The following is a 23,390-nucleotide window of genomic DNA, read 5'->3' as shown; positions in this document are numbered from 1 at the left end:
AAGAAAAAGCCTCTTAAAATAAATTTAAAATATTATATGCTTGATGGTGTATAACCAAAGGTTTAATCTCACCACTAAAGGGGCAGTTACCATGATTTTGCAATAACCCTGCAGACAATAATCAAGACAGCTCCTGTTGTTCTCTGAGTAAAATCTTCGTAAACACAGCATGGATATATTGTAATTTGATATCTGTAAGATCAACAGCTATACCTCATGACAACTCATAGGATTTTATTCACCATTAAATTGAGTGTTTTCCTCAGAAGACTTAGGAAAGTATATTATTTACCAAGCATTGTCCTATTAACTAAAGATTAGCACATTAAAATAGATATGCTTTATTTCTCTCTACACTCTAAAAGAAGTTCAGTCCATAAAGAAAGCTCTGGGATGTAGGCAATTAATTAGATTTTTCAAACTTCAGGGAAATGTGGATATTTCCATTATTATTTTAAAACAACTGATTCCAATTATTATTCTACTACAAATATAAGAATATTCCCCAAATAGAGCTCTCTGCGATTAGCCAGGTTCAAAAACGTCTCAGTCTCCACCTCATAATGATATTAATATTATTCTAATTTGAAAAAAAGAAAAGAAAGGAAAAAAGAAGGCAATTAGAATAAACACAAATGGTGATACAATTTCAGGGAATCAGGGAACACGTAATTCAGTAAACAGTGAAGGACAATATAAATTAGTATCAAAACCATTCAAAACGGAGATTACTAGAAGAATTCAATTATGGGTTACAAAAAAACAATACACACTTTATTTAAATACAAAGAGATGACCCCATCAGTATTTCAGAAATAATATAAAACCATCTTTCACTCACCAATGCTGGATTTTCTCTTGGCAGTTAGTGACCACCTGTCATGAAAACAGATAACTACTCATGAAAAAACAGGGCTATACATAAAGCTACAAAATCAGTGTATCAGAAAACGAGAACAGTGGCTTTACAGATTTAATAGCATCTCAGTATACATTTTTATTTGTCAAATGCACAGAGATGTGACTGTTAGTTTTTAAGCAGCACACTTTATCATAACCCTCTAATGCAGGCTGATAACTGCAGAACAAATTACAGCCTTCCGATTCATACTTTGCTACAAAACCCGCTTCATAACTATTAGGTGACATATGATATAAGATAACTAGTATTCTGTACAATCTACAGACCTGCTTTCAATGTTACATATTTTGTAGAATACGCAAATGTTATAAATAACAAAAAACCGATGCAACACCCACGTTTCACCACTAAAAAAAAAAAAAAATGACAGTAGTAAAAATATTTTATTTTGTCAGTATATCTCCAAATGTTTTCACCTGTAATTTTTATTCTGACGCATTAAAAATGAGTTCAGTGATATTTTTCTACTAACATTTTCAAGAAGAAATACTTGGGATAAAGAGATGCTCTGAACAGCCCATTTGTTCCCTCAGTGAATTATGATAAAATTTTAAGCACTTGATAGCCAGTTTAAACTATGTTTATAATACTAAAACAATAAAATTAAGTACAAAAGTTATTTGCTTTCCTTAAAGGTATTTCAGCAGATTCCCAAAATGCTGGGCGAAAAAAACACTAACCAATGAGGAAAAGAAACACCTGATTGGCAATTTAAAAAATAACACTGTTTTCAAAGATTACTAATTGTTTTTAAATTGTCCATTAATAAAAATTTTAAACAATAATCTCAAATATTGTAGCACCACTTCAGAGACAGAGAAATTAAGGGATACAAGCCAAAATGCTCAACACAAGGCCATGGGAAAAAAAGAGCAGCATTATCTGGATGGAAACATACTGCTTTAGTTCACCACTCTAAACATCAATATTGTCTCTTGTCTCTCTTGCTCAATGTTTCACCCAAAAATCACAAGACTTTTTTCGGGGGGGGGGGCACTGTCACTAAATTCCTATTATAACATTTAATTCCTGGAATAAATGTCCTCCTTTGGTACATTTGAAATACTAAGGCAGCAATCCTGTACCAAAATACATGCTGTAATCAGATACCCAACCATACTACACATTAACTCAGCATAAAAAGTCCGTTTTAGAATGAAGATCTCTCAGTAAGTATCAATCACATAGCGACACTTAATAACAGTGGTAATATATAATAGAGTACTGACTTTACATCTGGAAGAACCAGGCAAAAACTACATCAATCCACTTTACTGTTTCTGATTTGGCAGTAATTATAAAATAGACAAACAGAATTAAATGTAAAGTGAAAAAGAAAAAAATCTTCATGAAATTCTTTTCATAAAGTTCCTCTTTAACAACCCCATTAAAAGATGAGACCCAAAAAACAGTCAGGATGCTTTCCAATCCCAATGCATGTGTTTCCAAGCATGAAGTGAGCCAAAAGCACAAAAAGAAAAGCCCTGCAAACCATAAGAGCAGAATGTTCATTAACCTCTACATGATAATCCTTTCGTAGCTGCATATTAACTAGTTACATATTCATAATCATTTACATTATTTAAAGGACCTTCGATGAAATTTTCTAAGCAATATCCATTAGTGACAGTGTTAAAGGTTATAGAAGATAGTCTACTTAATGTTTCCAGGAAGCCTTTTTAATTAGTAAATATGTAAATTTGGCACATATGCTTTTTATGTTTAAAAAACAAGTCCCTAGTAGAATGGCACATGTTCTTGCCATCACCCCCCCAGTCTAGTCTCCACATTGTTTTAGCTATCTTTCCCCCTCGCACCATCCCCCTCACCCCCTTTCTTTCTTAAAATAGTCTCCCCAAGAAGACACCCAAGGATAAAACAACAAAAATCCATTTCATAATTTATAACAGAAATTTTAATCACTAAAATACTGTCTTACACTAAAGTCTTATAATGGTTTAGAACAACAAAGACGTCCAGTTAGGCAAAATCAAAGGTATAGGCTCCATATTTCAAGAGTCAGAGAAATAAAGGAAAAGGTGAGAGAGGCAGGTATGATAATACCTAGAACAGCCTCTAATAGGACTACAGTTATCTTTGTTTACGTGTTATATAACCCACTTACTTTCAAAAACCATTTAAACCCAAACAGTTGTGCTGATATTTTGAGAGATCATTCCAGTTTTCTTCTCTTTTAAAACAAGTTATTCAAAAGAAAATACTGGTAAATTTCCAGAACTTTAGCTGCCAAGGAAAATTTTAGAAGAAAAATCTGATGATTCTAAGTTGAATCTGAATGGGTTAAAAAAAATCTAATTTTTTCTGTTAAGTTAAATAAACCCAAATAATCTTACTTCTTCTGAAAATGGACTCAGATTCCTTTAAGTATTAAATAAATAAAATGAACCTGGTTCTATAAGAAACTCTTGAAAAACAAAGCAAAACAAAGCAAAACAACGGAAAAACATTTCATTATTTTGTTGTCCTTCACAGAAGCTTTTTTAATAAAATGGCTATGGAACAACAATAATAGTTTTTTAAGTTAAACCTGCGAAAGCATGCAACTGTTACTCCTGAAAAAAAAATCTTATTGAATCATTTTTATAAAAAAAAATAAAATTTGTTAGTAGGCTTCAAGAATTAAAATAATTGACCTAGTAAATTCTTTAATGTGATATCATCACATTTAGAGCCAGGAATTTATAAATAAAATATGTGCTTATGCAGTAGTACAGCATTAAGTCCACAGTAAAGAAGTGGGTGAGTTGATTTACCACTTTTTAAGATACACTCTATCATTAAGAGTCTTTACCAACAACCCAGTAGTTAGAAAGTCCACGGTGCGCTTTGTAATTCAAAACTGCCCTTACCACCCTAAGAGTAGTAACAATGGTATATGCCAAGACTTCATTGGATGAAAATCAGTAAAGGTAGAGGTTTTTAACCTCTCTTTAAAGAGAGGAAACCTGTGCTCAAAACTGAAGTATCTTACCCAATATTATGCAACTGCCCAGGAACTGGTAAGAAAAAAATCAGTTTTAGAACTACATCTATTTAACCAGGCTTATCTAATCTCAAAGCCCATACTCACTGGAGAAGACTACTTCCAACCATCATGCATCTTATTGGGTGACAGAAGAAAAGCAGCTATTTGTATCTTTGGTCTTTCTTTTTTTAAAACACTGACTGCAGCTGCCACTTCTCCACTTCATCCACAAACCCACACTCACACACAAAGAAGACCATACCAATGTTAGTAAAAGCAAATAAGCTTAAATTCACCAACTGGCTAATAAAAACCTTCATTTCTTCCAATAGCTCCTGGCCCTTTTTGGGTCAAGTGACTAAGTATAAACAGATTTCCCAAGCCCCATTTCTTGTGTGCATTGAGGGGCGGGGGAGGAGAACGCTAGGCCTCTAATTACTATCATATCTCATCATATTTTTGAGGCACTTATGACTGAGTTAGATGCCCAGGATGACAGTGGTAGACAACAAACCCAACAACCTCTTTTTCTTTCTATCAGTGTCCAGCTATCATACAAGCAAATTTTGTTGCAAAAGGGTAAATATTTGATAAATTTTAAAGCCAACAAACTATATGGAATATGGGATTATAATTCCTTTGCTGTTTTTCCTCAGAAGAAACTTTCTAAAACTTATTTTATAAAGGAAGGAAGGAATGATTTAACATGTATTAAGATCTCCATTACTTATTTCCATTAGTGCTATTTATTTTGGTAAGAGACCACAAGGGGGCATCAACCCATGAGTTTTCTCGGTTAAGTACAGTGCCACATTAAAATTAGACTGGAACAGAAAGCCTAAAAGGGTAAGCTTAAGTCTCAATGACACTTCTCTCAAAAATGTTCTATTTCACTTCTAAACCCCCCCTAACTGTATTTCGATTTCAAATTCTCCCTCTATGGATTCATATACAGAATAATAATCTGAGGACTGTATTAATCAAAGCTGTCTAAATTTATAGTTTGCTTCTCGTTAGACTGTCTTCTGACAGATTGTACAATTTTGGGTTTTAAAGCTGCTGAATCAAAAAGAGTAAAGTATCAGTGGTGGCTAAAACCAATGGATAGTACACACACACTGTTATCTGACAATTACTTAAAAGGTTGAAAATAATTTCTTCAAAGACATATTTGTCAGTTACCTACACAGATGTATAAAAGTCATTAGCAAAGTATACAAAACGCATACTTCAACAAAATTAGTAAGATATTAGGGGCACCTGGGTGGCTCAGAAGCCTCTGCCTTCAGCTCAGTTCAGATCTCTGAGTCCTGAGATGGAGCCAGCATCAGACTCCCTCCTCAGCGGGGAGTCTGCTTCTCTCCCCCCACAACCCCCCGTCCCTCCCCACAGCTCGTTCTCTCTCTCAAATGAATAAATAAAATCTTTAAAAAAAATTAGTAAAATACTACAAGTCTTCTTAATAAGCCTCTTTGCAAAGAAGGAAGGAATTGACTACAGGTTCTTAAAAAGAAAACTGCAATAAACAGTAATAAACTGCAATGAACTGAGTATTTCTACATAAAAATTTTAAATAAATTTGCATTCTAAATATGCTGAAAATCAAAAATACCAAAACTACCAAAAGTTTAACTCCAATTATATAGAGCTACTTGTTAAAACACTCAAAATGTCCTTATTCAAAAATGTAGTTAGGATGGAATCAAAATGATCATCTTTAATCCTTATTTTTACATTAATCCAGTTTTTCTCCTACACAGGCTTCTAGTGCACTTCTCACATTCGAACCCAGTCTCTTTATACACAAACATTAGATTACATCTAACATGCTTTGGTATTGTACATTCCATTCCCTTCATGATTCTACCTACAAATTAGGGCTCTTATTTTTTCTTTCAGTTATTACTCATAACACCAAATATAAAGACACAGTTTTCTCATAATGGAAATATTAGAGATTGGTAACATATACATCCAGCAATATGTCTAAAAATGAAGACCCTGATGTTAGGAGGGTTCTGTTTTTAGGATTATTTGAATTAGGAATCCAGGAAACTCTACTGGCTGAAAGCCCAGTGAGTTATGGGTCATGTCTACTTTAATTACCAATGTATTCATCTGCCATACAGTAAGCATGCAACAAGTCCTTTTAAAGAAGTACAGATCTACCATCACGTAGCCAAAAACCTCAAGAGCAAATATGTTTCTCAATTTAGAAATTTGCATAACTTGGGGGCGGAGCAAGATGGCGGAGGAGTAGGAGACCTGTGTTTCATCTGGTCTCAGGAATTCAGCTGAATAGGGATCAAACCATTCTGAACACCTACGAACTCAACAGACCAAAGAAGAGAGTAGCAACAACTCTCTGAACAAAGAAGCGACCACTTACTGGAAGGTAGGAGGTGCGGAGAAGTGAATCCAAGGCGATATTCGGGAGGATAGACGGTGGGGGAGGGGGCCTCTGTCCGCTGCTTCTGGCAAGTGATAGAGCCGCGGAGCACAAAATCGGAACTTTTAGAAGTCGGTTCCACTGAGGGACGTCACTCCAGTGGCTAAGCGGGAGGTGGAAACCTCTCGGTACAGTGTGGACTCAGGACCCTCAGGGTCACAGAAAGACCGGGGGTGCCTGAGTGCGGCAGAGCTCCCAGGTATCGGAGCGGGGAAGGCGGCTGCAGAGACGGAGCCGAGGCGCGGGCTCGCAACTCGGGGTGGCCATAAGCTGTGATCCGCAGCCCAGTCGGGCCACTGCTCCTGCAGCAGGGACCCAACAAGCAGCAGAGCCGGGGAGACTCCCCTCCCTCCCCCAGGAGGAGCAGCGCGGGAGCACACCCCAGGGATCTGCTGGGTTTGGAGACTCCACACGGGGTCGGGTGCGAGAGATGGAAACGCTGGGTCACAGGCCAGGAGAGCACAGAGTGCGACCGGAGACCGGGGAGACGGGAGTGACTGACTGCTTTTCTCTGGGGGCGCACTGAGGAGCGGGGCCGCGAGTTCTCAGCTCCTCCGGGCAGAGAGTAGGAGGCCACCATTTTCACCCTGGTCCTCCAAAGCTGTGCTGAGAGCTTGCAGGGAACAAAGGCTCCTGAGAGCAAACCCAAGCAGCTTACTCAGCCCAGACCGACAACGGGGGGAGGCAATTCCGCCTCCGGCAAAGATATTTGGGAACCACGGCAACAGGCCTCTCCCCCAGAAGATCAGCATGAACAACCAACAACCCAAGACCAAGTTTACCGATAAAGGAGAACGGGAGAACTCCAGCGCTAGGGGAATACTGCACATAGAATTCATGGCTTTTTTTACCATGATTCATTAGTTTTTCAAAGTTAATTTATTTAACTGTTTTTTTTTTATTTTTCTTTTTCCCTTTTTCAACAACATCTTATCAATCCTTTAAAAAAACATTTTTTATTTTTCATTTTTAGAGTCATACTTTATCCCTTCATAGTAGTTACCCTTATTTTTGGCATATGTGTGTATATATATATATAAGTTCTTCTCTCTTTAAAATTTTGATATACAGTTTCTTCAAACAGATCAAAATATACCCTAAATCACTAGTGTATGGCTTTGTTCTAGTCTCCTGCCTGATCACAGTCTCTCCCATTTTTTCTTTTCTTTTTAAATCTTCTTCTTTCTTCTTTCAAACAACTTCTTATCAATTCTGTTTATAAAACCTTTTATAAGTTTCATCTTTACAATCATCTTCCATGCCTTCATTTATCAACCCTTATTTTGTACATATATAAGTCTTTCTTCCTTTAAAATTTTAGGAGGCACTTTCTTCTAACAGACCAAAATACACCCAAAATCTACTGTGTGGCACTGATCTATGCACTAGCCTGATCATATCTGATCATATTCTGTTTTTTTTGTTTTGTTCTGTTTTTGCTTGTTTTTATCTTTTTCTTTTTCTTTGTTCTTTTTCTCTTTCTTTCCCTTTCTTTTCCCCTGGTTTCAGGTCTTTTCTGATTTGTATAGACTATATTTGCTGGGGACATTGTTAACCTGTTAGCATTTTGTTCTCTCATTTATCTGTTCTCCTCTGGACAAAATGACAAGATGAAAAAAATCACCTCAGCAAAAAGAACAAGAGGTAGTACTGTCTGCCAGGGACCTAATCAATACTGACATTAGTACGATGTCGGACCTACAGTTCAGAATGATGACTTTAAAGATACTAGCTGGGCTTGAAAAAAGCGTGGAAGTTCTTAGAGAAACCCTTTCTGGAGAAATAAAAGAACTAGAATCTAACCAAGTCGAAATCAAAAAGGCTATTAATAAAGTGCAATCAAAAATGGCACTAAATGCTAGGATAAATGAGGCAGAAGAGAGAATCAGCGATACAGAAGACCAAATGATGGAAAATAAAGAGCTTGAGAAAAAGAGAGAGAAACAACTACAGGATCACGGGGGCAGAATTCGAGAGATAAGCAATACAATAAGATGAACAACATTAGCATAATTGGGATCCCAGAAGAAGAAGAAAGAGAGGGGCAGAAGGAATATTGGAGCAAATTATACCAGAGAACTTCCCTAATGTGAGGAAGGAAACAGGCATCAAAATCCAGGAGGCACAGAGAACCCCTCTCAAAATCAATAAAAATAAGTCAACACCCTATTACATCTAATAGTAAAATTTACGAGTCTCAGAGACAAAGAGAAAATCCTGAAAGCAGCTCGGGAGAAGAGATATGTAACCTAGACTGGTAGAAACATTAGATTGGCAACAGACCTATCCACAGAGACCTGGCAGGCCAGAAAGGACTGGCATGATATCTTTAGAGCACTAAACGAGAAAAATATGCAGCCAAGAATACTATATCCAGCAAGGCTGCCATTGAAAACAGAAGGAGAGGTAAAAAGCTTCCAGAACAAACAAAAACTAAAGGAATTTGCAAACACAAAACCAGCCCTCCAAGAAATATTGAAAGGGGTCCTCTAAGCAAGGAGAGAGCCTAAAAGCAGCATAGATCAGAAAGGAACACAGACAATATACAGTCACAGTCACCTTACAGGCAATAAAATGGCACTAAATTCATATCTTTCAATAGTTACTCTGAATGTAAATGGGCTAAATGCCCCAATCAAAAGACACAGGCTATCAGATTGGATTAAAAAACAAGACCCATCCATATGCTGTCTGCAAGAGACTCATTTGAGACCCAAAGACACCCCCAGATTGAAAGTGAGGGGGTGGAAAACCATTTACCATGCTAATGGACACCAAAAGAAAGCTGGGGTGGCAATCCTTCTATCAGACAAATTAGATTTTAAAACAAAGACTGTAATAAGAGATGAAGAAGAACACTATATCTTACTTAAAGGGTCTATCCAACAAGAAGATCTAACAATTGTAAATATCTATGCCCCTAACATGGGAGCTGCCAATTTTATAAGGAAATTAATAACACAATCAAAGAAACACATTGACAACAATTCAATAATAGTGGGGGACTTCACACCCCCCTGACTGAAATGGACAGATCATCAAAGCAAAAGATCAACAAGGAAATAAAGACTTTAAATGACACACTGGACCAAATGGACTTCACAGATATATTCAGAACATTCCATGCCAAAGCAATGGAATACACACTCTTCTCTAGTGCCCATGGAACATTCTCCAGAACTGATCACATCCTAGGTCACAAATCAGGTCTCAATCAATACCAAAAGATTGGGATTATTCCTTGCATATTTTCAGACCACAGTGCTTTGAAACTAGAACTCAATCACAAGAGGAAAGTCGGAAAGAACTCAAATACATGGAGGCTAAAGAGCATCCTACTGAAGAATGAATGGGTCAACCAGGAAATTAAAGAAGAATTAAAAAAATTCATGGAAACCAATGAAAATGAAAACACAACTGTTCAAAATCTTTGGGATACAGCAAAGGCAGTCCTGAGAGGAAAGTATATAGCAATACAAGCCTTTCTCAAGAAACAAGAAAGGTCTCAAATACACAACCTAACCCTACACCTAAAGGAGTTGGAGAAAGAACAGCAAATAAAGCCTAAACCCAGCAGGAGAAGAGAAATCATAAAGATCAGAGCAGAAATCAATGAACTAGAAACCAAAAGAACAGCAGAACAGATCAACGAAACTAGGAGCTGGTTCTTTGAAAGAATTAACAAGATTGATAAACCCCTGGCCAGACTTATCAAAAAGAAAAGAGAAAGGACCCAAATCAACAAAATCATGAATGAAAGAGGAGAGATCACAACCAACACCAAAGAAATACAAACAATTGTAAGAACATATTATGAGCAACTCTATGCCAGCAAATTAGATAAACTGCAAGAAATGGATGCATTCCTAGAGATGTATCAACTACCAAACCTGAACCAGGAAGAAATAGAAAACCTGAACAGACCTATAACCACTAAGGAAATTGAAGCAATCATCAAAAATCTCCCAACAAACAAAAGCCCGGGGCCAGATGGCTTCCCAGGGGAATTCTATCAAACAATTAAAGAAGAATTAATACCTATTCTCCTGAAACTGTTCCAAAAAATAGAAATGGAAGGAAAACTTCCAAACTCATTTTAGGAGGCCACCATTACCTTGATCCCAAAACCAGACAAAGACCCCATCAAAAAGGAGAATTACAGACCAATACCCTTGATGAACGTGGATGCAAAATTCTCAGCAAAATACTAGCCAATAGGATCCAACAGTACATTAAAAGGATTATTCACCATGACCAAGTGGGATTTATCCCCGGGCTGCAAGGTTGGTTCAACATCCGCAAATCAATCAACGTGATACGATACATTAACAAAAAAGGAACAAGAGTCATATAATCCTCTCAACAGATGCAGAAAAAGCATTTGACAAAGTACAGCATGCTTTCTTGATCAAAACTCTTCAGAGTATAGGGATAGAGAGTACATACCTCAATATCATAAAAGCGATCTATGAAAAACCTACAGCAAATATCATTCTCAATGGGGCAAAGCTCTCAGCTTTTCCCCTAAGGACAGGAACGCGGCAGGGATGTCCACTCTCACCACTTCTATTCAACGTAGTATTAGAAGTCCTAGCCACAGCAATCAGACAACAAAAAGAAATCAAAGGCATCCAAATCGGCAAAGAGGAAGTCAAACTCTCACTCTTTGCAGATGATATGATACTGTATGTAGAAAACCCAAAAGATTCCACTCCAAAACTGCTAGAACTCATACAGGAATTCAGTAAAGTAGCAGGCTATAAAATCAATGCACAGAAATCAGTGGCATTCCTATACACCAACAACAAGACAGAAGAGAGACAAATCAAGGAGTCGATCCCATTTACAATTGCACCCAAAACCTTAAGATACCTAGGAATAAATTTAACCAAAGAGACAAAAGATCTGTACTCAGAAAACTATAAAATACTCATGAAAGAAATTGAAGAAGACACAAAGAAATGGAAAAACGTTCCATGCTCATGGATTGGAAGAACCAACATTGTGAAGATGTCAATACTACCTAGAGCAATCTACACATTCAATGCAATCTCCATCAAAATACCATCCACTTTTTTCAAAGAAATGGAACAAATAATCCTAAAATTTGTATGGAACCAGAAGAGACCCCGAATAGCCAGAGAAATCTTGAAAAAGAAACGCAAAGCCGGCGGTATCACAATTCCAGACTTCCAGCTATATTACAAAGCTGTCATCATCAAGACAGTATGGTACTGGCACAAAAACAGACACAGAGATCAATGGAACAGAATCGAGAGCCCAGAACTGGACCCTCAACTCTATGGTCAACTCATCTTTGACAAAGCAGGAAAGAATGTCCAATGGAATAAAGACAGTCTCTTCAACAAATGGTGTTGGGAAAATTGGACAGCCACATGCAGAAGAATGAAACTGGACCATTTCCTTACACCACACACAAAAATAGACTCCATATGGTTGAAAGACCTAAACATGAGACAGGAGTCCATCAAAATCCTAAAGGAGAACACAGGCAGCAACCTCTTCGACCTCAGCCGCAGCAACTTCTTCCTAGAAACTTCGCCAAAGGCAAGGGAAGCAAGGGCAAAAATGAACTATTGGGATTTCATCAAGATAAAAAGCTTTTGCACAGCAAAAGAAATAGTCCACAAAACCAAAAGACAACCGACAGAATAGGAGAAAATATTTGCAAATGACACAGCAGATAAAGGGCTAGTATCCAAAATCTATAAAGAACTTATCAAACTCAACACCCAAAGAACAAATAATCCAATCAAGAAATGGGCAGAAGACATGAACAGACATTTTTCCAAAGAAGACATCCAAATGGCCAACAGACACATGAAAAAGTGCTCAATGTCGCTCGGCATCAGGGAAATCCAAATCAAAACCTCAATGAGATACCACCTCACACCATTCAGAATGGCTAGAATTAACAAGTCAGGAAACGACAGATGTTGGCAGGGATGTGGAGAAAGGGGAACCATCCTACACTGTTGGTGGGAATGCAAGCTGGTGCAACTACTCTGGAAAACAGTATGGAGGTTCCTCAAACAGTTGAAAATAGAGCTACCATACAATCCAGCAATTGCACTACTAGGTATTTACCACAAAGATACAAATGTAGGGATCCGAAGGGGTACGTGCACCCCAATGTTTATAGCAGCAATGTCCACAATAGCCAAACTGTGGAAAGAGCCAAAATGTCCATCCACAGATGAATGGATAAAGAAGATGTGGTATATATACACAATGGAATATTATGCAGCCATCAAAAGAAATGAGATCTTGCCATTTGCAACGACATGGATGGAACTGGAGGGTGTTATGCTGAGTGAAATAAGTCAATCAGAGAAAGACATGTATCATATGACCTCGCTGATATGAGGAATTTTTAACCTCGGGAAACAAACTGAGTGTTGCTGGAGTGGTAGGGGGTGGAAGGGATGGGGTGGCTGGGTGACAGACATTGGGGAGTGTATGTGCTATGGTGAGCGCTGTGAATTGTGCAAGACCGTTGAATCACAGATCAGTACTTCTGAAACAAATAATGCAATATATGTTAAGAAAAAAAGAAGATAGCAGGAGAAGCAGAATGAAGGGGAGTAAGTCGGAGGGGGAGACGAACCATGAGAGACGATGGACTCTGAAAAACAAACTGAGGTTTCTAGAGGGGAGGGGTTTGGGGGGATGGGTTAGCCTGGTAATGGGTATTAAAAAGCCACGTTCTGCGTGCAGCACTGGGTGTTATGCACAAATAATGAATCATGGAACACTACATCAAAAACTAATGATGTATGGTGATTAACATAACAATAAAAAAATTTAAAAAAAGAAATTTTCATAACTTAACAAAGTAATACAGTACACATAACATCCATTATGAAACACCAACCCCCACTGAAACACCACTCTATCAAATACAGTAACACTGGCAATAAAACATATGAATATTCAAAAAGTAAGTGGAATAAGTGCCTCACTCAAATCAGTTCCAATCAGTTTGTCAACAAATGAATATGCCAAACACTTAGGAATAACTTTGTTTTCAGTGCTTTTTTAGACTTCTGAATTGCAGATTGGGGATTGTAACCCGTATTTATTTCTGAATGTGAAATAATGCTTGAATCGCAGTTTGCATACCCACTGTTTTACCAGAGATACCAATCATTTTGTCTCCTTCTCTTACATTTATATCATTGATCCATTCTGAATTAATTTTGTATATTGCCCATTGCCAAATTTAGGATGTTATCATCTGAATATTCATAATCTGAGATTTAATTTATATTATCATTTTTACCATCTTTTACCACCATGAGCTTCATTATAGGTCAACAAAAAACCTCCAAATTAAAGCCCAGAGATTTAAAAGCAAAAAATTGAAAATACAGAAAAGACTAGTAAGAGACATGTGAGAAACACTGTATAACTGAAAACCCAGGAAGAGAAGGAAGAGCAAATATGACAGAAGCAATATTTGAACCTACCATGACAGGATTTTCTAAAATAAAGAGGAAGGTATCAGCCAACAGATTCAAAAAGCTCTAAGAACCTCAAGCAAGAGAAAAAAATTACATCAAGGAACAACATACTTACACAAATGAAACCCCCCAAAAAAGAGAAAATTTTATAAGCAGCAAGAAGGAGCAAGGAGGAAATACACTGCCTTCAAAGTAGCAACTAGAAGAGCCAGAGGAAACTTCCACACACAAAAAAACGATAGAAATCAGAAAATAAGATAAAAAAGTGCTAAAAAAATAACTGAAACTCGGTAATTATGTACAGCAAATAGATCCTTCAACATGAAGAAAAAATAAAAAGTTTCACACACACACAAAATTCTTCACCAGCAAATTTTCACTAAAAGAATACTACAGGTAATTATATGATGTGATGGAGGTGCTAGTTAATGCCAAGGTGATAATCATTTTGCAATATATAAGCATATCAAAGCAACATACTGTACACCTTAAATTTATATACTGGTATATGTCATGTCAATTACATCTCAATAAAGCTGAGAAAAAATGCTACAGTGACTATTCAGAGTAATGTAAATGCAAAAAGAACTAAAGAACAACTGCACAGGTAATTTTTAAAAGTAAAGGTAAATCAATATTGATCACATCAAAGAATTATATAAAGTATTGTGATGTTTAAAACATGGAATTAAAACGCATGAAACCAATAATGCAAAAGGTAGGATGAATAAATGAATTCATACTGTGATCTCTAGAAAAAATTACCCTAGTAAAAAAGATGGCATAAGGATACAGTATAAGTGTACGGTATATTTAATGTAAAAAAAAAAAAATGTATACAAGCTCATACAGGGTAGAAAATGCAACATGACATATTTGAATAAATCAAAGGAAGACCGAAAAAGAACATAAAAGTAGGTCAAACAGACCCACAATGAATTACCACTTCACACCCATTAGGATGGCTCAGAAGGAAGGAGTGGGGAGGGAGAGATGGAGGGAAGGAAGGGAAGGGAAAGGGAAAGGGGAAGGGAGGGAGGAAGGAAGAAAGGAAGAAAGAAAATAACAAGTGTTGGAAGGATATAGAAAAACAAGCTCTTGTGCACTACTGATGGGAATGTAAGATGGTGCAGCCACTGTAGAAAACAGTAAGGTGGTTCCTCAAAAACTAAACAGGATTACCATATGATCCAGCAATTCCACTTCTGGTTATATACCCAAAAGGGTTGAAAGCAAGGTCTCAAACATGTTTGTACACTCAGTCCATAGCACCATTATTCATGACAGATGAAAAGGTGAAAGCAATTCATGTTCGTCAATGAATGAATCAAAAACAAAATGCAGTGTATACCTACAAAGGAATATTATTCAGCCTTTAAAAGTTAAATTCAGAAATATGCTAGAATATGGGTAAACCTTGAACACATTACGCTGACTAAAATAAGAGAGTCACAAAAGGACAAATACTGTAAGATTCCACTTATGTGAGATACCTAGAGTAGACAAATTTAGAACAGAATATAAAATAGTAGTTGCCAGCATATGGGAAAGGCATAATGGGAATTTCTTAATGCCTAATTTCAGTTTTACAAGATAAAAAAAAGTTCCGGAGATGGATGGTGGGGATGGTTTTGCACAACAATCTGAATGTACTTAATGTCACTGAAATGTATGCTTAAAATTGATTTAAATGATTATATGTTATAGTTTACTACAAATTTAAGAAGAAAAAATAGGTCAAGTAGAAAGGCAATAGATACCTAAGGTAATGATTAGAGAAAAAGTTAAAACAAAATGCACATATTACAAAAAAAGCAAAAATCAATGACTTTTTCATCTCTAGTAGCTTTCATCTCAAAAAACTAGAAAGAAATCATAGCCAAAAGGAAATTTTTATTTTTATTTTTATTTAAAGATTTTATTTATTTGACAGAGAGACACAGCGAGAGAGGGAACACAAGCAGGGGGAGTGGGAGAGGGAAGCCTGATGCGAGGCTCGATCCCAGGACCCTGGTATCATGACCTGAGCCGAAGGCAGATACTTAACGACTGAGCCACCCAGGCACCCCCAAAGGCAAATTTTTAAAAGGAAGAATAAGATAAAAATAGAAATCAATGATGTAGGGAGACAACTTACTAGAGAAAAAAATAAAAAATTGTTCCTTTAAAAAGATTGGTAAAACTGATAAGCCTACAGAAAGACAAATCAAGGGGAAAAACACAAATAAAAAGAATTAAAAATAGGACATTACTAACAAATCTGTAGATACTAAAAAGGGAATATTACAAATAACTCAAGGACAGTAAATTTGAAAACTCAGATAAAAAGAAAAATTCCCTGAAAATCAAATTTCCAAAACTGACAAAATTAGAAATAGAAAATATGAAATCCTCTTACAAAGAAATTGAGACCTATTTTAAAATATCAACAGAAGGAAAACAGTAGGTCCAGACAACTTGACTGATGAATTATTTCCATTAAAAACAATACCAACAGCATACAAGCTTTTTAATAAAATACACAAAAATGAGTTATTTTATGAGGCCAGCATAACCATGAAACCAAAACCAAACATGAACATTACAACAAACAAAACCACTACACACCAATATCCCTCATGAAACACAGACACAAAATACCTTAACAAATTAATATGAAATTTAATCTGATATTATATGAAAAGATAAATACATCAAAACAAGGAGGATTTTTTCAGGAATGCAATTGTGTTTCAATATTAAAAAAATTCAAATTAACTCACCACATTAACATCTCAACACAGAAAAGCATGTGGTAAAATTCAACATCTACTCATGATAAAGGTAGCAAACTAGGAACAGGAGAGCATTTCCTTATTTTCATAAAGACTATCAACAAAAAGCCTACAGCAAACATCATTTCTAATGATAAAATATTTAAAGCTGTTCCCATGATATGCAGAACTAGATAAGAAAGCCTATTATCACTACTTTTACTCAACACTATATTAAAGGTCCTACATCATTCAATAAGGAAAAAATTAAATAAAAGCCTTAAGAACTGGAGAAAAAACTTCTATTATGCAAACAACATGCCTGTATATATCTATAGACATACTATCAGAATATACATTTAACAGTCAATATACAAAAATCAAGTGTATGACCTTATACCAGCAAAAGACAAACAGCAGATAAATTACAAGATGCAATTATAAGTACAAAATATCAAGGGATAAATGTAAAACACATGCAAGATTTATATACTAAAAGCCAATGCTGAAAGAAGTTAGAAAAGAACTAAAACTGAAAGATATACCATGTTCGTGGATTAGAAAACTTCCTGTAAAAATGTCAACAGCCCCCCAATTAATCTTTAGACTCACTGCACTCCAAGCAAAACCCCAGCAGGTTACTTTTTAAGTACTGAAAAGCTGATTCTAAAATATTCATGAAAAAGCAAAGGCTCAAGAAAAGTAAAGGAAATCATGAAGGTGAACAAAGTTAGAGGAATTTACTACTAGATACCAAGACCTAGCAAGAAAATGTGGTATTCATGCCAGTGGAGGCAAATAATACAACGAAATAGAAGAAAAACAAAATTATATATTCATGATTCACATAATTTATGAAAAAGACACACTCTGTAAGGACTTAGAGCTATGCCTTAGGAGTAAGGGTTACATGCTAGGAATAAGAGCAATATTCAAAGAGACCAAACAAAATTTCAACTGGCTGCTAAAAGAAAACTTACTCGTGTTTGAAAAGTAACATCACCTGGTATATATACACAATGGAATATTATGCAGCCATCAAAAGGAATGAGATCTTGCCATTTGCAACGACGTGGATGGAACTGGAGGGTGTTATGCTGAGTGAAATAAGTCAATCAGAGAAAGACATGTATCACATGACCTCACTGATATGAGGAATTCTTAATCTCAGGAAAGAAACTGAGTGTTACTGGAGTGGTTGGGGGTGGGAGGGATGGGGTGGCTGGGGGATAGACATTGGGGAGGGTATGTGCTACGGTGAGCGCTGTGAATTGTGCAAGACTGTTGAATCACAGTTCTGTACTTCTGAAACAAATAACGCAACATATTTTAAGAAAAAAGAAAAAGAAGAAGATAACAGGAGAGGAAGAAAAGGGGAGTATGTCAGAGGGGGAGACGAACCATGAGAGATGATGGACTCTGAAAAACAAACTGAGGGTTCTAGAGGGGAGGGGGGTAGGGGGATGGGTTAGCCTGGTGATGGGTATTGAGGAGGGCACGTTCTGCATGGAGCACTGGTTGTTATGAACAAACAATGAATCATGGAACACTGCACCAAAAACTAATGATGTAATATATGGTGATTAACATAACAATAAAAAAATTTAAAAAAAAAAGAAAAAGAAAAGTAACATCACCTAGAGTCTCTACCATTTTTCACTACAATGTCTGGCATCCAATCAAAAATTACAAGGCAGCCTATGAAAATAGCAGTTGAGGAAAAACCAAGAGTAAAAATAAACAGAAACAGACCCTCATTTGTCTTACATATTGCAGTTAAAAGACATTTTATGATAAACATATTGACAAAAATAGAGGCCTAGAATCCACTTAAATAACGTGAAAACATAAATTCTGTAAATAAAAAAGACAACTGAGACTATGCATTTAGTAGGTGGGTTTACTAGATTAAATACATACAATTCAATAGAAGGTATCTAAATTTGCATACAAAGAAGGACAGAACCAAAGATTAAGAGAAAATCCTAAAGCAGATAAAGGGAAAAATATATACAAATTCTTTAGAGAAGAGGGGCGCCTGGGTGGTTCAGTCGTTAAACGTCTGCCTTCGGCTCAGGTCATGATCCCAGGGTCCTGGGATCATGCCCCGCATCAGGCTCCCTGCTCTGCGGGAAGCCTGCTTCTCCCTCTCCCACTCCCCCTGCTTGTGTTCCCTCTCTCACTGTCTCCCTCTCTGACAAAAAAAAAAAAAAAAAAATCTTCAGAGAAGAAAACACGATCACTGATAGAAGACTAACAGAAATGAAGAAAGTCAAAAGATAATGGAATGGCATCTTAAAAGTGTTGGGGGACGGGGTGAACCTACCAGCTTAATATTAAATAAACATCAAAACAATGTTTAAAACCATAATAATCCTAATGTTTCAGGGGTTAAAAACATATGTAGAGGTAAAATACATGATAATAACACAAATGAGACAGGGTTGGTCAATAAAATTAAACTATCAAAAATTATTTGAATTATTTCTTAAGTGGCAAAATTTCAAAAAGATCAATGAACAATTTCCTACCAATTTAAAGTAGCCTGTAATAAGTAATGTTACATATTGTAATATCTAAGGTAGTAACTGAAAGGAAAATAAAACCCATACAACTATAAAGCTAACAGAGTTTAACAGCATAAATAATAACACAAAAGAAAAAGAAATGAAGGAATAAGAACAAATATGACAAGTGGAAAATACATGGTAAGATAGGTAGAATTAAATTTGAACTAAGTGATGGATGAGAAAATTTAAAGACCTAAGTAAATAGAGAAATAACACGTTCACAGATTAGAACTTCAAAAATAAAAGCACAATGAGATAACATAAGGCTAACAAAAAGACTGAAAATATCTAGCATAGTAACATTTAACTGAAAAATGTGACATTATTTTTCAAATAAGAGCCTAATTAAGATAAGCTAGTGGTCCCTTAAGATAGAAGTTATATATCACTCAGAAAGAATCGACAAGATTTAGTAAATTGGTAGAATTAAAGAGATGGATCAGGGCAAGCTAAAAAGACTCTGGTTTAAATGGTGTTGCCCAGAACTGGGATAAGGATGTACACGATTAGGGACAAAGGTGACTGATTCAATTTTAGTAAATGAGACTGAACTGTTTATGGGACATCCAACAGAAGCTACCCAAAAAGCAACAGGTGTGGGCAACAGCAGAGGGCATACAGGAGGAATACATGAGAGAGCACAGGCAGAATAACAAGTGAGGACAGCCAAAAATGGAAAGTACAGGGATTACTAAAATTTAAGGATCAAATGAAAAAACTAGAGACTAAATAGCAATAGAGATAGAAGACCCCCAAAAAAAGTGAAATCACAAAAGTTCCTAAGGTACACAGTTTCAATAGTTTACAAGGAGCAATTAAAGTTTCAAATGAAGCACAGAAGTCAAGGAAGGCAAAGGTCCACTGAGTTTGGCAAGTGAAATATAATAACTTTAGCTAGAGTAATTTCAATGAAAAGACAGAGGCTAGCTTACAGTAGCTTGAGAAGCAAATGAAAAGCAAAGAATTAAAAAAAGAAAATTATCACACTGTATTATGTTTTGTTAACATACTTCCCTATAAATTTGTAAGTTCCTTGACAGCAGAAAAAAATACCCTATGTATCACGGTATCCAACACAGTGTCGGGAACAAAACTCAGTCTTGTCTTTTTGTTCCTTGGAAAAAGCACTCATTTGCAATTACTTTAGTATTACTTGATTCATTAAAAAAAAAAAAAAATCAGGGGCACCTGGGTGGCTCAGTCAGTTAAGCATCCAATTCTTGATTTCAGCTCAGGTCATGATCTCAGGGTCGTGGGATGCAGCCCCACATCAGGCTCCACACTAGGTGGAGCCTGCTTAAGATTCTCGCTCTCTCTCTCTGCCCCTCCCCCCTGCCCTGCTTGTGCGTGTACGTGCTCTCTCTCTAAAATAAAAAAAAATTAAAAAATCGAAGAAATCAAAGGTTTAGGAATAACGATCAAATCCACAGATTAAATAGGATGTTTTTTTTTTTTGCTATACCGTTATTAGGTTTCCTTTAGAATAAAGTATTTTTAAAGAAACGCACTTAGAGTATTATACCCCCCAAAAAACATGTCATTACCTTAAGGTACAGTAAATAAGTGAGCTGTAGCCAGAAGTGAACCTAAAAAAATGAGTCAGACAATACAAGGGTCTCAAATCACATTTTATTGACCCTGGATTTTATACTAAGTACAATGGGACTTAGAATGATAAAAGTGACATTAATTCTACTTACGTTGTTTAAAAACAAACAAACAAAAGACAGCTCTCAAAAATAGGCAGAAGGGAATTAAGAGTGGAACCACCAAGACCAGGCAGGAATTACTGCCTCCAAGTAAGAAATGATACCTTGAGCTAGCATCTAAAATCTATAAAGAACTTATTAAACTCAACACCCAAAGAACAAATGATCCAATCAAGAACTGGGCAGAAAACACGAACAGACATTTCTGCAAAGAAGACGTCCAAATGGCCAACAGACACATGAAAAAGTGCTCAACGTCGCTCGGCAACAGGGAAATCCAAATCAAAACCTCAATGAGATTACCACCTCACACCAGTCAGAATGGCTAGAATTAACAAGTCAGGAAACGACAGATGTTTGTGGGGATGTGGAGAAATCCCTCCTACACTGTTGGTGGGAATGTAAGCTGGTGCAGTTACTCTGGAAAACAGTATGGAGGTTCCTCAAAAAGTTGAAAATAGAGCTACACTATGACCCAGCAATTGCACTACTGGGTATTTACCCCAAAGATACAAATGTAGGGATCCGAAGGGGTACGTGCACCCCGATATTTATAGCAGCAAGTCCACAAGAGCCAAACTATGGAAAGAGCCAAGATGTCCATCGACAGATGAATGGATAAAGAAGAGGTGGTATATATATATATATGATGGAATATTATGCAGCCATCAAAAGGAATGAAATCTTGCCATTTGCAACGACATGGATGGAACTGGAGGGTATTATGCTGAACGAAATAAGTAATCAGAGAAAGACATGTATCACATGACCTCACTGATATGAAGAATTCTTAACCTCAGGAAACAAACTGAGGGTTGTTGGAGTGGTGGGGGGGGTAGAAGGGATGGGGTGGCTTGGTGATAGACACTGGGGAGGGTATGTGCTATGGTGAGCACTGTGAATTGTGTAAGACTGTGGAATCACAGACTTGTACCTCTGAAACAAATAATACATTATATGTTAAAAAAAAGAAAAAGAAGATGATAGCGGGAAGGGAAAAATGAAGGGGGGGAATCAGAGGGGGAGACAAACCATGAGAGACGATGGACTCTGAGAAACAAACTGAGGGTTCTAGAGGGGAGGGGGGTGGGGGGATGGGTTAGCCTGGTGATGGGTATTAAGGAGGGCACGTACTGCATGGAGCACTGGGTGTTATACAAAACAATGAATCATGGAACACTACATCAAAAACTAATGATGTACAGATGTTGGCAGGGATGTGGAGAAAGGGGAACCCTCCTACACTCTTGGTGGGAATGCAAGCTGGTGCAACCCCTCTGGAAAACAGTATGGAGGTTCCTCAAACAGTTGAAATTAGAGCTACCATTCGATCCAGCAATTGCACTACTGGGTATTTACCCCAAAGATACAAATGTAGGGACCCGAAGGGGTACGTGCACCCCAATGTTTATAGCAGCAATGTCCACAAGAGCCAAACTGTGGAAAGAGCCAAGATGTCCATCGACAGATGAATGGATAAAGAAGATGTGGTATATGTACACAATGGAATATTATGCAGCCATCAAAAGGAATGAGATCTTGCCATTTGCAACGACGTAGATGGAACTGGAGGGTGTTATGCTTAGTGAAATAAGTCAATCAGAGAAAGACATGTATCATATGAACTCACTGATATGAGGAATTCTTAATCTCAGGAACAAACTGAGGGTTGCTGGAGTGATCGGGGGTGGGAGGGATGGGGTGGCTAGGTGATAGACATTGGGGAAGATATGTGCTACGGTGAGCGCTGTGAATTGTGTAAGACTGTTGAATCACAGATCTGTACTTCTGAAACAAATAACGCAACATATTTAAAAAAAAAGAAAAAGAAAAAGAAGATAGCAGGAGAGGAAGAATGAAGGGGAGTAAGTCAGAGGGGGAGACGAACCAGGAGAGATGATGGACTCTGAAAAACAAACTGAGGTTTCTAGAGGGGAGGAGGGTAGGGGGATGGGTTAGCCTGGTGATGGGTATTAAAGAGGGCACATTCTGCATGGAGCACTGGGTGTTATGAACAAACAATGAATCATGGAACACTACACCAAAACAAATGATGTAATATATGGTGATTAACATAACAATAAAAAATTTTAAAAAACTAATGATGTAATGTATGGTGATTAACATAACATTATAAAAAAATTAAATTAAATTAAAAAAGGAAGAAATGATATGTTGAAAATGGCAGTGGAGATCACAGGGAATAGCCAATTCAAGGACCAAACACACTGTTCTCTAGGTTTTGACCATCTTATTCTTCCAATCCTCTTACCTCTTTTTAGTTAATATTTTAAGTTATACTCAGTAATATTCTTTGAGAAGATAACTATAGTTCATAAAGCAAAACCAGTTTACCCTTCAAATCAATAATCACACCTCTAGGACTTCACATGAAATCACTTCACAGATGAGAAACAACATACACAGAGTTATCTACTGAAACATTTGCATTATCCAGAGACTGAAAACCACCAAATGCCCATCAAAAAGATACCAGTTGAAAAAAAGATACCACAC

General features: G+C 36.8%; 1 protein-coding gene across 1 annotated transcript in view; it reads right to left on the bottom strand.

Annotated features, from left to right (window-relative positions):
• URI1 (URI1 prefoldin like chaperone) overlaps positions 1–23,390 on the bottom strand; it is an 89,235-nt gene that overhangs the window by 52,916 nt on the left and 12,929 nt on the right. The window contains exon 2 of the mRNA XM_028123691.2: positions 842–876. Within this exon, the coding sequence (XP_027979492.2) occupies positions 842–876 (35 nt within the window). The remainder of the gene's footprint in view (positions 1–841; positions 877–23,390) is intronic.

Source organism: Eumetopias jubatus, unplaced genomic scaffold (assembly GCF_037043125.1).
Source record: "Eumetopias jubatus isolate StellerSeaLion01/CBP00866 unplaced genomic scaffold, mEumJub1_p1.0 scaffold_10, whole genome shotgun sequence".
NCBI classification, from domain to species: domain Eukaryota; kingdom Metazoa; phylum Chordata; class Mammalia; order Carnivora; family Otariidae; genus Eumetopias; species Eumetopias jubatus.
Note: the sequence above shows the minus strand (reverse complement) of the source record. Positions and strands in the feature narration are given on the sequence as shown.